The sequence below is a fragment of the Oryctolagus cuniculus genome, chromosome 4 (genome assembly GCF_964237555.1).
Source record: "Oryctolagus cuniculus chromosome 4, mOryCun1.1, whole genome shotgun sequence".
NCBI lineage: Eukaryota > Metazoa > Chordata > Mammalia > Lagomorpha > Leporidae > Oryctolagus > Oryctolagus cuniculus.
The window spans coordinates 31,201,636-31,218,200 of NC_091435.1; the positions used below are offsets into that span (position 1 = coordinate 31,201,636).

The following is a 16,565-nucleotide window of genomic DNA, read 5'->3' on the forward strand; positions in this document are numbered from 1 at the left end:
TGAACAAGGTAATGAGTTTCATTCTCTTCCTTTTAGCTCTGATCATTTTTTAATATGATGCTACTTTTCACGATTAAAAAGTGTTGAAATAAGATACATTACTTTGTATGAAAAATCTTAGGGTTTTAATTTGCAATCTAAAATTGAGAGAATACAAATTTGATCAGATGTTACAAACTGGAATCCCTCAGGCCACGTTTCTGCCAACAGACTTTGTCTTACCTGCATGACACTTAATAGTTTAGATTCTGAATTCTTTTAGAAGTAACCAGAAGCTACAGACAACAGTGAGACCATAGCTATGTATAAATGCTGTATGTCACTCCCTCTACACACAAATGTGCTCTCTTGACAACCCTGTACCAATCACTCTATACCTATGCCAATTCCCTCCTTTTAGTAAGCTTTTGTGAAGCAGAGAGGTATCTGAATTTGTATTCTCTGCAAAAGGAGAAAAATTCAGCTACCATTCATTTTAGTGGAAACCTCAAAAGTAACATTTAGTCATATGCTAAAAGAAAAGTCCCATACTAGATTCATTTAATTTTATTTCTATTTTCAACACCATATATTACCTGTTGACAATGATATATGTGATTTTAAATACTAAGTCTTCTAAATCTAATTATAGATTATTATAATTATCATAGTTCTCAGATAAAAAACTCAGAAATAAACTATTTAGCCAAAATCTTTTAAAAAGACAAGATCTATTTCTAGACTTGTAAGTCATTCAAGGTAAATTTAAAATTAAAAACCTAAACAGTCACCAATCCCATGACTTCCCATAGTTATCTCATAATTTCATAAAAGTTAAAATACCTTTCTAATCTTTGCTGTAATACTGTAAGATAATCTTTAAGTCTCTTGATCTCGTCTCTCTTAATTCTTGTTATTTCTCTGTTTCTGTGCATGTATCTATTAGGAGAAAAACAATAAATATTAACATTTCCAAGGACCTTATAATTAGGGACAATATTAAAACTAGCTACCACTAAAAAAGACTAATCCAGTTGAAATTTTGTAAGATATCAGATAATATAAACTAGCATTTTTATAAGATTTATTTATTTATCTTAAAGGTAGAATTATGAGAGGGAAAGCCAGAGAGAAAGAGATCTTCCAAGCGCTAGTTCACTCCCCAGTTGGCCATAGCAGCCTCGGTTGCACTGACCCAGGCCAGAGCCAGGAGCCAGAAGCTTCTCCTAGGCACCTGGGCCAACCTCCACTGCCTTTCCCAGGCCACTAGCAGGCAGCTAGACTGGAAGTGGAGCAGCCACGAGTTGAACCAGTGCCATATGGCCGACAGCTTTACACACTCTGCCACAACACCAGCCCCAAAAGAGCGTTTATTTTAAAATTCAATCAGAATTTTCGGATTACAAAAATATTTTATTTCCATATAATATTATGCCAGTAATTATATTTTTCTAACACAAAAATAAACTATCTCTTTGACAAATAGTATTAGTTTAATACTTAGTAAAGATTAATAATAAAAAAGCAAAATTAAGCAGAATTATCCTCTAACTATAAAAATTCTTCACTTGCCTACTAATTTCAAAACCAAGTCATATAGTGTATCAAACCATACCTGTCCAGATATAAAACTTGGGGAAACTCTAATTTGTTGTGAATTTTTTCTGGTCTTCCCAAGGCCTGGTTAAATTCAAATCTTGACAATTCAAATGTTAACACAGGTGGTAGTTCAGTAAACCAATGCTAAAAGAAAATAGAATAAGAAAATAGTCTTAATACCACCTTTCTGTTTCCTCCATTTCAGTTTTATGCAGAGGATGCTGACCTGACAATATTTAAAAACTTTCATTTCTTTATTTTCATTTTATTTGAAAGGCAGATTTTAGAGATATAGAGAGGGAAAGAGAGCACCTATTCACCAGTTCTTCCTGAAGCCAGTTGCCAAAATTCCCTCTCAGTTTCCCATATAGGTAGCAGGGACACCGTGAGTATTTGAACTATCACCTGTTGCCCACCAAAGTGCATGTAAGCAAGAAGCCGCATTCCAATATGGGCGTAGGCATCCAAAACAGTAACTTTAACTGCTGCATCCAACACTTGCCCCTCAGGATACATTTTTACTTGCATCATCACAAGCTGACAATCCAAACACTGGGCACATAATTTGGACAGATGTCAACTGCTGGGGCAGGTGCTTAGCCTAGTGATTAATATGTAAGCACTGTGTCCCAGCTTTGACGCCTGACCCCAGCATCCTACCAATGCAGACCCCCAGGAGGCAGCAGGTGATGGTTCCGGTAAGGAAAGATGGAGTGAGTTCCTAACTCCTGACTTTAGCCTGGCCCAGCCCAGGATGTTATAGGTATTTGGAGAGTGACCCAGCAGACTGGAGATAACCTGTATTTCTTTCTCTTTGGCTCTCTGCCTTTCAAATAGATAAGACAAATAAAAAAAAATAATAGGTGTGTGTGTCATCTATTCTTTTTAAATTCATATTAAGAATTAAAATAATACCCTATATGGCAAAAAGAAAAGTTTTTTTCACACATATACAGTAAATTTTGAAGTAAAAACAGATCATAAAACTTAACCATTGGTTTGACAAAGATATTAAAACAAAGTTTTACAAAACTATAGTTGCAGCAATACTGCAACATTTCTTTTTTGTTTGTTTTTCAAATTTTCACTCCCACATACAAGGGTAAACATGCGGTAGTTGCCTTTCTGAGTCTGGCTTATTTCACTCAACATGATGTCTTCTAGTAGTGTCCATTTTGCTGCAAAAATTTCATTCTTTTTATACCTATTTGCTATTTATTTAACCATTCATCTGATGATGGACACCTTGGTTGATTCCAGATTTTGGCCATTGTGAACAGTGCTGCTCTAAACATGGTAGTGCAGGTCTTTCTTTGATGCCATGTGTTCAAGTAAAAAGAAAAAGTTTTGATGGCTTAGAAAAATACTGATCTTCATTTCACAATATTCAACTCAAGTATACTCCAAAAATTCTTACCTTTCTATTTTATTACAACACTTAAAAATGTCATCACTAAAATTAAATAGGTATTTTCATTCATTGGATTCTAAAATGGTCATGGGAAATGAAATGACTCAAATAGTGATCTACTTTAAGACAGCACAATCATAAAATGTTATGTAATAAGTTTGTTATGAATGTGTTTACTCCACCTGCAATGCTAAGATTTTCATACACAAGACTAGAAGGATTTCATTTTCTTATTCTAAAGCTGTTGTGGACTAGATGAGAAAACCAAGCAACCACTAATTTTTAAAAATATAAATGGTACATTTAACAGCTCTACAACATTAATATTGTGATTATAGCAGTATACATTTAAAATTAAAGAAACACAAGAAATTTTATTAAAAAAAACTTTGTCACTCAACAGAAAAACTGTATTTACATCTCTGTAATTTTATTGGAATGCTATGCTTGTGAGAAAGAGGTCATGAAAAGTCAAACTAACACTTTTCCTCATTACCTCTAAACACATTAATTTTATTGTATTGTATAATGAACCAATAGAAGGAACATATTTCTGCACTTGCTGAATAAAGAGCTTACATAATCAGTATTGGCAGCATTAGTGTTCCTGATTTTATCTACAAAATTAAGAGATTTAAAGTGTTGAATATATCTGATTTTTGCATAAAGATTATACAAATATGGAAAAAACACGCAGACTAAAAGTGAAAGGATGGAAAAAGATAGTACATACTAACTGAGAGCAAAAAAGGAGATAGTATAGCCATCTTAATATCAGACAAAATAGACTTCAACACAAAAACTGTTAGAAGAGACAGAGAAGGGCAGTATGTAATGATTAAGGGATCAATTCAACAGGAAAATGTAATTATAATAAATGTACATGCACCCAAATACAGGGCACCTGTCTATTTAAAAGAAATGTTAATGGATCTAAAGGGAGCCATATACTCCAATACAATAGTAATGAGGGAATTCAATATCCCCTTTTCATCAATGCACAGAACAATCAACAAAGAAACCAAATGGACATAATGATAGCTACAGAACTTTCAACCCACATGCAGAATACACATCCTTCTCATCAGTGCATGGAACTTTCTCTAGGGTAGACCAAATGCTAGTCCACAAAGTAAGTCTTGGCAAATTAAAAAAAAAAAAAAAATCAAAATCACAACATGCATCTTCTCTGACCACAATGGAATGAAGCTGGAAACCAAAAACTCAAGAATATCTAGAACATATGCAAATACATGAACAACATGCTCCTGAATGAGCAGTAGGTCTCAGAAAAAAAAATCAAAAACTTTTTAGAAACAAATGAAGATTACAACATAGCAAAACTTTTGGTATACAGCAAAAGCATAGTTAAGTGGGAAATTTATAGTAACTGTTTGGATAAATTCCCAGAAACTGAAAAGGCACCAAATAAATGAGCAATCAATTTATGTCAAGGACCTAAAAACCAACAACAAACAAAACCCCAAATCAGTAGAAGGAAAGAAATAATTAAAATTAGTGAAAAAGTAAACAAAATTTAAACCAAAAAAATATATAAAGGATCAATGAAATGAAGAGCTTTTTTTTTGAAAAAATAAACAAAATTGAAACACCACTGACCCAACTAACCAAAGGAGGTGGGGGGAGGGAGAAGACTCAAATCAATAAAGTCAGAGATGAAAAAAGAAATATAAAAATAGATACCACAGAAATAAACAGAATCATCACATATTATTACAAAGAGCTATATGCCAACAAATCAGGAAACCTAGAAGAAACAGATGACTCCTGGACAAATACAACCTACCAATTTTGAGTCCTGAAGACATAGAAAACCTAAACAGACCACAACCAAACAGAGATTGAATCAGTAATAAAGACCTTCCCAACAAAGAATAGTCGAGAAACAGATGGCTTCACTACTGAATTCTACTAGACATTTAAAGAACCACCAATTTCAATTATTTACAAGCTATTCAAAACAATTCAAAGGGAGGGAAGCCTCTCAACCCCCTTATATGAAGCCAGCATCACCTAAATTTTTAAACCAGAAAAAGATACAACAGAGAAAGAGAACTATAGACCAATATCTCTGAAGAACATAGATGCAAAGATTCTTAACAAAATACGAGGTAATAGAATACAATCACACATCAGAAAGATTATTCCCCCAGACCAAGTAGGATTTATCCCTGGGATGCAGGGATCTTTCAGTATTAGCAAATCAATAAATGTGATACATCACATTAGCAAACTAAAGAACAAACACCTTATGATGATCTCAATAGATGCAGAGAAAGCAGCTGATAAAATATAACATCCTTTCACGATGAAAATCTTAAGCAAATTGGGTACAGAAGTAACATTCCTCAAAACAATCAAGGCAATCTATGACAAACCTACAGCCAGCATCCTATTGAATGGGGAACACTTGGAAGCATTCCCCCTAAAATCCAGAACCAGACAAGGATGCCCACTCTCATTACTGCTATTCAATATAGTCCTGGAGGTTTTAGCCAGGGCCATCAGGCAAGAAAAAGAAATCAAAGAGATACAAACTGGAACGGAACAACTCAACTACCCCTATTTGCAGAACACATGATTCTTTATATAGGGAAACCAAAAGACTCCATTCAAAGACTGCTGGAATTCATAAAAGAGGTTGGTAAAGAGGAAGGATATGAAATTAACACACAAAAAGCAACAGACTTGTTAAACAAGACAATGCCATGGCTAAGAAAGAACTTATAAGATCAACCCCTTTCATAATAACTTAAAAAAATACCTTGGAATAAATTTAAACATTATCTCTACAAATAAAATTATAAAACATTAAAGAAAAAAGAAATTATATATAAAAATTGTATATAAAAATGGAAAAATCTTCCATGTTCATGGATTAGAAGAATCAATATTATCAAAAAGGTCATACTACTGAAAGATTCAATAGGATCCCAATCAAAATAACAAGGACATTTTTCTCCTATCTAGGAAAAATGATGCTAAAATTCACATGGATTCAATGAAATCCCTATCAAAATTCAAGGAATTTCTTCTCAGATCTAGGAAAAATGCTAAAATTCACATGGAAACAAGACAGACCCTGGAATAGCTAAAGCAATCTTGTACAACAAAAACAAAGCTGCAGGCATCACAATACCAGATTTCAAGACATACTACAGGGCGGTTATAATCAAAACAGCCTGGTACTAGAAAAAAAAAAAAAAAAAAAACAGATTTGTAGACCAATGGAACAGAAGAAAAACTCCAGAAATCAATGCACCTATCTACAATTATCTAATCTTTGACAAAAGAACTAAAAATCATATCCTAGAGCAAGGACTGTGTCTTCAAATAATGGTGCTGGGAAAATTGGATCTCTGCGTCCAAAAGTACAAAACAAGATGTTTACCTCATACCTTACACAAAAATCCACTCAAAATGGATTACAGACCTAAAGCTAGGAACCAATACCATCAAGTCATTAGAGAATACTGTGAAATCCCTGCAAAACACTGGCATAGGCACGACTTCTTGGAAAAGACCCCAGAACCACAGACAAACAAAACCAAAACTGACAAATGAGATTACTTCAAGCTGAGAAGCTTCTGCACTGCAAAAACAACACTCAGCATAGTGAAGAGGCGATCAAAAGAATGGGAAAAATTATTTGCAAACTATGCAAATGAAAAAGGATTAATACCCAGAATGTATAAAGAGCTTAAGAAACTAAACAACAACAAAACAAACAATCCAGTTAACAAATAGGCAAATGACCTGAACAGGCATTTTTCAAGAGAGGCCAATAGACACTTGAAATAATGATCAGGATCACCAGCCATCAGAGAAATGCAAATCAAAACACAGTGAGGTTTCACCTCACTCCAGTTAGAATGGGTCTCACACAAAAATCAACAAACAACAAATTCTTGTGAGGATATAGAGGAAAAGGTACTCTAATTGGTGGGAAAAGGTATCCTACTGGTGAGAATGTTAACTGGTACAGCCACTGGGGAAGACAGTATGGCCTGTAGATTCAGAAATCTGAATCTACGGGCCATATTCAGATTTCTGAATATACGGGCCACGGCTACAGTGCAGCAGGTAAAACAGCTGCCTACAGTGCCAGCATCCCATACGGGTGCCAGTTTGAGTGGCTGCTCCACTTCCAACTCAGCTCTCTGCTATGACCTGGGAAAGCAGTGGAAGATGGCTCAAGTCCTTGGACCCTGCACCCACATGGGTGAACCAGAAGAAGCTCCTGGCTTCAGATTGGCACAGCTCCAGCCATTGCGGTCATCGGGGAGTGAGCTGGTGAATGAAAGACCTCTCTCTGCCTCTGCCTCTGTGTAACTCTGCTTTTCAGATAAATAAATAAAGAAAAAAATCTGAATATAGATCTACCATATGACCCAGCCATCTCACTGGGAATTTACCCAAACAAAAAGAAATCACCATATGAAAGAGTGATTTGTACACCCATGTTTATAGCAGCACAATTCACAATAGCTAAGATATGAAATCAACCCAGATATCCATCAACTGAAGACTGGATAAAGAAAGTATAGTATATATACTCTATGGGATACTACACTACATTTAAAAAAAAAAAATGAAATCCTGTCGTTTGCAACAAAATGGATGCAACAGGAAACCATTATATTTAGTGAAATAAACCAGTCCCAAAATAACAAACACCAAATGTTCTCACTGATCTGTGGTAACTAATACAGTACCTAGAAGGTCATCTTATAGAAGTAAAATTGATACTTTGACTTGATTGTTGAGGAACAGTGTTTTTTTGTTTGTTTGTTTTTGTCTTCATATTATACTATTTGTTGAACTCTTTACTTAGTGTAGGGTTAACCTTATGAGTATAAAGTTAACTGAGGGCTAGTGCTATGGTGCAGTGGACTAAGCCTCCACCTGTGGTGCCAACATCCCATATGGGTGCCAGTTCATGTCCAAGCTGCTCCTCTTCCAATACAGCTCTCTGCTACAGCCTGGGAAAGCAGTATATGATGGCCCAAGGACTTGGGCCCCTGCACCCCTGTGGTAGAACCAGAAGCTCATGGTTCCTAGCTTCATATAGGCTAAGATCAGGCCATTGCAGGCATTTGGGGAGTGAGCCAGAGGATGGAAGGTCTTTCTCTGTCTATTCTTTATGTCTGTAACTCTAGGTCTCAAATAAATAGTATCATTTTTAAAAAGATGTATTTCTTTGGAAGAGAGTGACAGAGAGTAAGTGTGATGGAGAAACAGAGAAACATCTTTATCTACTGCTTCACTCCCCAAATGTGTGCAATGACCAGGGCTGTAGCATGTGGAAATTAGGAGCCAGGCCATTGCACCTGGGTCTCCCATATGGGTGACAGGGGCCCAAGTACTTGGGTCATCATCTCTTGCCTTCCCAGGCACATTAGCTGGCAGGTGAATCAGAAGCAGAGTAACCGGGACTTAACCCAGTGCTGCATTATGGGATTCTGGTTTTGCAAGCAGCAGCTTAGCCTGCAACACAACAAAACTAGTTTCCCTCACTTTAATTTTAAAAGATAAACTTCCCATATAACTTCTACACAAATCTAATACTCACATGGAAATTACTGCTTTCCTAATGGAGTTTTTAGAGTAAAAAACAAACAAACAAAAAAAACTTCTTCTAGAACTATACTATAATGTGGTACATATTTGCATAATATCCTATTATCCAAAGATTCCACTTCTAAATGTTGTTCATTCCTAAGGACACTGCATTATTCAGTTTTTCCTTATTCTACAATACCTGACAAGAACGTCTTGGGAAGAACAAAGGTTTATTTGAGTTTACACTGTCCAAATATCAAGTGATCCCTTGGTTCAAACATCTAGGGACAACCAAGGATGGTGGAGGGATAATCACATTGTGAGCAGCATGAAGGTACATGGAGGTACAGGGAATACACTTTTCATCCACCTCTATGTGGTCTATTTAAAGCTTCATGACTTGAATATGAGGCCCCACCCTTTTAACATAATCCAATCCAATCACTTTCCAAAGGCCAAAACCATCAGACCCCAGCACTGGATCAAGCCTCCACCCTAAACCACCAATCATTAGCATTAATCTATTATCTTTAACAAAAGATTTTTGAGCTCAAATGTTTGCATGAGTTTGGGGACCCAAATCCTGGTCAATTCATAGAAAGGATTTATGGAAGGGCAGTCATCAAAAAATTCTTTTTCTATTACCTTATGGAATTAAATAAATTCATTTTATAAATACAGACCATGTGCTATCACCCAAATTTTAAAAAGAATGGTGTAAAGTGCAAACTTACATGGAAGAAAGCAGGAAAAATACTGTTAAGTGAAAAATCTGTCTCAAAACAGTATGAACAGGCAGATACAAATATTTATATGTGCAAAGTAATAGACTAAAAGAATGTGCAACATATCACATACAGTGAATACTCACACCAGAAGTTAAGCATGTACTGTTTGAAATTATTTTCCTCCAAACTGCAATTTAAAAAGAGCTCTGAGTTTCCTGGGTAGCCTCACTCATCTCCAAATTGTATTCTGTTTAGTTAAAATTTTAAATTTATGATTTAAAAAACAGTTTTAAGTACATTCTTGTGCTGAATGTATTTTGGTCAACATTGGAGGGCATATCTGGTCAACAATGGAGGGCATATACACGAGATTATCATGGAGTTGAAAAATTCCTACCACTTAGTGATCTTATAGCATGATGACTTCATGGCATAGCACATTACTTACCTGTTTGTGCTGCTGCTGGTGTAAACAAACCTATTATACTGGCCAGTGATGTAAACTTACAGCCCATACAGGGCAGGCATTTGCTCCAGAGGTTGAGGAGGCTGAGATGCTCACACTCCACAGTGAAGGGTCTAGGTTTGATACCAGGCTCCAGCTCCTGACTCTGTCATCCTGTCACACAGTCCTTGGGAGGTAGCATTGAAGGCTCAAGTATTTGGGCTCCTGCTATCAATATGGGAGACCTGCATTGAATTCTTAGCTCCCAGCCTCTGCTTTAGCCCCAGAAATCAAGGGCATCTGGAGGGTAAAACTGATGGCAGCTTACTCATTCTCTCTGCCTCTCAAATTAAAAAAAAAATTATAGAACATGTATCTACTATACAATAGCTTATAATAATAACCAATAATTAATATTAGTTCTTATTCATGGGGTATATATATTCTTTCTACTTACCAAAAAAAATTTACTGTAAGACTGTATGGCATCTTAGGCCAATAGCAGCCTCACACATCTCATGTTTATCATATTTCTTAACTGCATTAAGAAACCTTGTGTAGTGATTGACTTACACTATCTAGCCTTGTATAAATACATGCCATGATTCTCAGCAATGAACCTCCAGAGTGTATCTCGATTACAACCACATTTCATATATTATTTCTTAAACTTATTTAGTTGCTTCTTGGTATAGCATTTCAAAAATTTATATTCATATAGACCACTAGATGTATTCCTTCATTTTATTTTACTTCCATTTTGTTTGAAACACAGACAGAGACAGACAGGTGGAGAGAGAAAAAGATCTTCATCCACTGGCTCACTCTCCAAATGCCTGCAACAATGGGTCTAGGCCAGGATGAAGCCAGGAGTATGGAATTCAATCCAAGTCCCCATGTGAGTGGCAGAGATCCAAGTAGTTGAGTCTTCATCTGAAGTGAGTTAGCAAAAAGTTGGATATGAAGTAGGACTCAAGCTAGGAACTCTGATATGGATGTGGGTGTCCGAAGCAGTATCTTAAGAACTGTGCGAAACACCCACCTCAAGACCACTGCATGTTTGGAGCAATTCTAGAGATTGAAGGTCTTCCTGTATTAGTTGGGTACAGCTATTTTAGCTAGAGTTGTTTGTTGTACCAAAGTAAAATCAACAATTATTAGCAAATAATAATGTGGAAAAAAAGCTAATATTTTCAGGGATTACTATAATTTAGAAATAGTCTAACCTATTATTTACTGGTCTTCAGAGACTCAAGAAGAAATAAAATAGTTATTCTGAAGAACATAATAAGACTATAAGTATGATTCAAACTTTTAAGATATTACATCCAATCATTGACAGTCTCTTAAACCACATTCCCTCACTGAAACTTCTATATCCAGCAAAACTGTAAAACTTGTAGTAAGAATCACAGGTGACCAAATATATCATCACTGCGATTGGTTAGAAACTACTAATTCATAAAAGATTACAGACCATTTTATTCCTTAGAATAAATGGGAAAACTCAGGCAGAAAATATATACTGTACCACAGATCACTTAGTGTGTGAAGCCAGCAAAAAAGGGAGAAAATAACATTCTAAATAAATAAATAAATTCAGGTTCTATACAGGATAACTAATTTTTAAAGCTAAGAATATTTTTAGAAAGATTATTTATCAATAGACCATATTGTATTTCACTTAAAAGCTGCTCTTCCAAAATAAGGAAAATGTTATTTCCTGGCTTCCTGGCCAATCCACTATCCTTTTATTTGACAGCAAGCATATCAGACAGACTTCAGGGAGTTTGTCTTCTTGCTTCCTAGGGAAATCTCAAAAACCCCAATGTTTAGAGATCCTTTTCTGTATCAATGAATCAGTTGATTTTAAATATTCTTAATTAAAGAATTGTATCAAATCATTCATGACGCTAGTGTCCAGGTTCCTATATCTCTACCCTAGATTCTGATTTGATAGCTTTGGAATGGGATATCAGCATCTACTGTGCATCACTAATTAGATCATCTATGATAGAGAAAAACTATTTCCAACAGATCCCCCTCTTCCTCTTACATAAAACACCCCTAAAAACCCAGCACATATTAATTTTTGGTACATTTGTTTGGTGATGGGGAAAGACAAAGAAGTGAGTATGCAACTGACAAGAAAGGGCTAATATATCTTTTTAAAAAAAATCTAGATGAACACAGTTTACTATCAAACAAGAACCTAGTCCCATTTTAGATGAACACAAAAGTATTATCACTTAATATTTATTAAACACCTGTTCAGTATAAAGACATTAGAAGTTTCTCTGATGAGCACTGAGATGTTTTATTCACTTATTTAATAAATATTTGTTATGTAATTCTACTTATAGTCATCACAGTATCGACTAGGGATATAGTGGTTAATGACACAGATGAGAACGCTTATCCTCAGGTACAGAGCTTACACCTAGGCAACTGTCAGCAACTGCTTAACAAGCTGCTTCCTCTTGTACTGTCAACACTCCTAGACAGGCAAATACATGAAAAAAATGTATATACATATGGAGCTAGGCAGACAGATGAAGAGACAGGGATGGGTAGATGGAAAGAGGCCAGCAGAAACAGATAAACAGGTTTACAAAATATGAGGTTTTTAAATTATTTTTTGGGAAAGCAATCCTTCCATTTGACCCTATGGAATCACACAGTAATTATACCCCCACCCCCCACTCACCCTGCCAAAAAACAAAGGAGTCAGGAGTTACCAATATAGGCCTAGACAAATTCTAACAGTATTTGGTATAAGTAGCATATACCTATGTAAAAAATCCACCCCAAATCAGTGTTTTTCTTTTCAGCTTCAAGGACTGCAATGCTGCTTATTCATGACTGCTCCTTGATTGAGAAGTCCAAAAATCTTTCCAAATGTATTTTTCTAAGTATCTTCTCAATCACTAGGTAACTACATAGTAAGGGCCTTATACTGTGCTTTATAGCACTGTAAGAGAGACCTGGGAAAAGAAGGAGATATGAAAACACTAAACTCACCTCTTGGCCTGATTTTCCTGAGTTCTCTGAGTGTAAAGACTCAATTTCTCCTTCAATCATTGCAGCTTCTAGGCACTCATGCAGATCTTTGAACCCATTGACCTGAAGTGGATACTGACCAAACATTTCAGTGTTTTCAAATTTTTTACCTATAGGAAGGGGTAAATTTAATTAAATTAATGTTCCTCAATATGGCTTTTTAGCACTGGAAAATAGGTGTATATACAGATTCTCTTCTGAACCTGAAACCCTGCTGATTATGTTCCAGAGAATATTGGATGCTTATGATCCAGAGAAGAGTGAAATGGTAGAATGTTCCTGCTTGTTCACACATGTAAATTTACAATCAGTCACAGATATTAATTACACACCATTATGGACATATGTAATTACACACTTATATATGTCTTTGTAGCTATTTTTACAAGAAGCACTTTCCAAGGACAAGATAAGGTGGTCAACATTGAGAAGTGAACAAGAAGGCATTATCCCTGAGCTGAGGAAACTCAGCTTCATTTGTAAGAAAAACATTACATATACACATTAACAGCAAGTATAGATAGGAGCAAATGTTTATTACTAGAAGTGCTGTGAAGGGTAGGGGGAGACAGAGTGCTGTGAGAGGTTATGAAAAGGAGAGCTTTCTTAGTCTTCAGGGGGAGGGTACAGCAGGGACAGACTTCCATGGCAAAGTGACATATAAGCTGAAACTTGAATGGTGAGCAGAAGTTGAAAAGAGCTTTAAAACTACAGAGAATTTGGCATGACTGAGGAACTAAAGTAGGTTAATTGTGCCTTGGAAGAGCACGAAGAAGTGACAATGAAAAATTAGGTAGGAGGTCGAGATCTACAAGGTTGTATAATGTTGTTAAGACTTCTTTTTTTTCAATATTATGAGTATAATGAAAAGTGAATGGACAATTAAATCTAAGAATAGGATCCTATTTGTGCTTCTGAAATAGCTTCATGGTCCCTGTAGGAAGCAAATGATAGACTGTTAAGAGACTACCGCAGGATCTATCCAGAAATAAAGGTAGTGTGAATAACAGTGTTAATAGTAAGAATATACAAAAACAAACACACATACTCATATACACCAGACTGCACACCAATAGGGCTTGACTGACTTGTAAACATTATTGGAGATAGAATAAGGAAGCTATCAAGAATGACACAAATTTTCTAGCAATATTGGATTGATTTTTAAAAAAAAAACTTTTGTTAAATTTATTTTCATCTACTTAAAAGGCAGAGTCACAGACAGAGACAGGGAGACTGATTTTCTTCTACTGTTCACTTCCCAATTGCCCACAATATCCAAGACTGGGTTCAAGCTGAAGCCTGAAGCACAGTACTCAATCTGGGTCTCCCACATGGAGAGCAATGTCTCTAGCACTTCTGCCATCATTTGATGCCTTCCAGAATATATCAGCAGGAAGCTGTGTGGGAAGTGGAGTAGCCAGGACTCCAACTGGTTCTCCATATGGGATGGGGATGTCCTAAGTGGCAGCTTAACCTACTATGCCACAACACCTGTCCCTGAATTGATTTTTACATACTGAAAGCAGTACTACTGAATGAAGAACAGATAATTTTTTTCCTTTAGTTTTGAGGTAGCAGTGTTGAAACTATTGGCTTGGAATGGTCCATGACATCTCAATTTGAGAAAAGAACTGGATATATGAGTCTATAGCTAAGATTAATATTTTGGCCTTAAGATATAAACGGCTGGAGAATTGCTGGCTTGTTGACAGCAGAAATTCAAGGCAAGGATGGGACTGCCAAGGGAGTGAAACAGGAAAACAAACAGAGTTGTCTCAAGGACCTCCTACTTTTAGATGCAAGAAGAGACTATAAATTTAACTTCCTCAGAGGAAGGGAAAAAGCCAAAAGAATGTTATCGCAGAACCACGTAAGTGTGCCTTTAAGAAAAGATAAAGGAAAGAAGGAGGAGGAGTGAAAAGATTAATAGCATTAATATTTGATAAAAGTTCAATATGAAAATTGAATGAGATCCAATGAATCTGATCACATGTAGAAAATCAATGACCTTGGAGACAATCCCTTTTAGTCAAGTTGTTGGCAGAAGCTAGAGTGGGGGCAGGTTAAATAAACTAGAAGTAAAAGGTTTCACCTTTTCACAAACTCCTCCCTTCAAAGGGGTTTGACTCTGTTACAGGAATGAACAGATAGCTCATTCATGGGAAAAATAAGAGTATGGGAAGGGATAGTGTTTTTTTGTCAACTTTAAGAGGTGAGACAACCTACCTGACTAAATACTGAGAATAAACAATGGCAAGGAAAGAGCTGCTGACACAGGGAGAGGGGGACAATGGAGTAAGATCTGCATGAGTGCAGGAGGAGATGGAAGGAATTCTGTGCACACACAAAAAGAACAGTCTGATATAAAACTATGTCATTCCTTTATTGTCTGCAGGGGCAAGTCAGAAGAATATCACACAGGTAGGAATAGATCTAGGCAATTGAACAAGAGATTCATATATTTGGGGAAGTCATTTTTAGGAAATATGATAAAAAATTACCACCATAAAATTAGATTCAAGGTCTTAGACAGGACTCATGGTTAAGTTTCATTAGTTTCACAGTAAATCCATGAAATATGAGGTGAGATCTTTCTCAGAATGATGAAGACACAGGGGCTGGCATTGTGGTGCAGTGGGCTAAACTACAGCTTGCCATGGTAGCATCCCATAGTGGAGGGCAGGGTGAAGTCTTGGCCTAGCCATGGCCATTATAGCTATTGAGCAGTGAACAAACAGATGGAGGATCTCTCTCTCTCTCATTCTGTGTGCGTGTGTGTGTGTGTGTGTGTCTGTCTGTCTGTCTCTCACTCTGTCATTCTGCCATTCAAATAAATATTAAAAAAAAGTATGGTGAAAATGAAGAAACAAAGAAGTTAGTGGAAACAATGAAAGAGTTGTTGCAGAAAAATGCAAGAAAGGCCAGTGATTTACACAAAACAAGTGGGGTTGCAACGTAGGGTGATAGGAGTGGGGGCTGTGGAGCTCAGCACAGTTGCCTCCCCACCCCCAATCTGAGGATCTGTGACTTGCCTTTCCATGCTGTCACCACTAATTTACGATCTGTTGCAGTTAGCCCATTTGTGTCACTTTTTCACAACAACAAGCAGGCACTCAGAACATGCAGAAAAATGCCAGTAGCTAATGAGAGTCAGAGTCTCATCAGGGAGATGCTGCCACAGGGAGTGAGGACAAGACATTTAGGTATTTACACAGTGATCTTAAGGATGAGCAAGGGAAGAAATACAGCAGAGCAAAGGCCTAAGAGAAACAAACTTGTAGAAGCCTCAACAGACCAGAAATTCTCAAGAGTTCAAGTGATTTTACAGTGCAGGTGCTTTAGCAACTGATAATCACCTGGATAGAGAACCACTGGTCTTAAAGACAGCATTAGGAAGATATATGAAAAAAAATGGCAAGAGCGAGCTATAAAATAAGTATTTTTATAAAACATAGTTTGAGTGGAAATCTATTGAAACCACTTTACACAGCACAACAGCTTTGAAGCAATTTACCAATACCAAGGACAAAGACTTCACGTCTGACAAATTATGTTCATTAGCAACCATTTCTAGGAATGCAATATAAGTAGATATGCTCAAGCAGGGACAACCTCACCAGAGCTACTCACAGCTTCAGAGAGTATTCTACCTCAAGTAAAATCAGAATGATAGTGTGGATGACCTGACATAACATACCATGTAAATATTCCACTTAGACAATGAATATTTAGCATTTGAACCAAACGAAAATGTACT

At 36.3% G+C, this 16,565-nt stretch overlaps 1 protein-coding gene across 12 annotated transcripts in view; it reads right to left on the minus strand.

Moving 5' to 3' along the window:
• The window catches only part of USP25 (ubiquitin specific peptidase 25), a 159,930-nt gene that overhangs the window by 55,165 nt on the left and 88,200 nt on the right, over nucleotides 1-16,565 (minus strand). For all 12 annotated transcript variants that reach the window (XM_017347187.3, XM_017347192.3, XM_051819182.2 and 9 more), the window contains 3 exons: nucleotides 12,767-12,915; nucleotides 1,595-1,722; nucleotides 823-918 (listed from right to left, as the gene is read on the minus strand). In XM_017347187.3, the coding sequence (XP_017202676.1) occupies nucleotides 823-918; nucleotides 1,595-1,722; nucleotides 12,767-12,915 (373 nt within the window). The remainder of the gene's footprint in view (nucleotides 1-822; nucleotides 919-1,594; nucleotides 1,723-12,766; nucleotides 12,916-16,565) is intronic.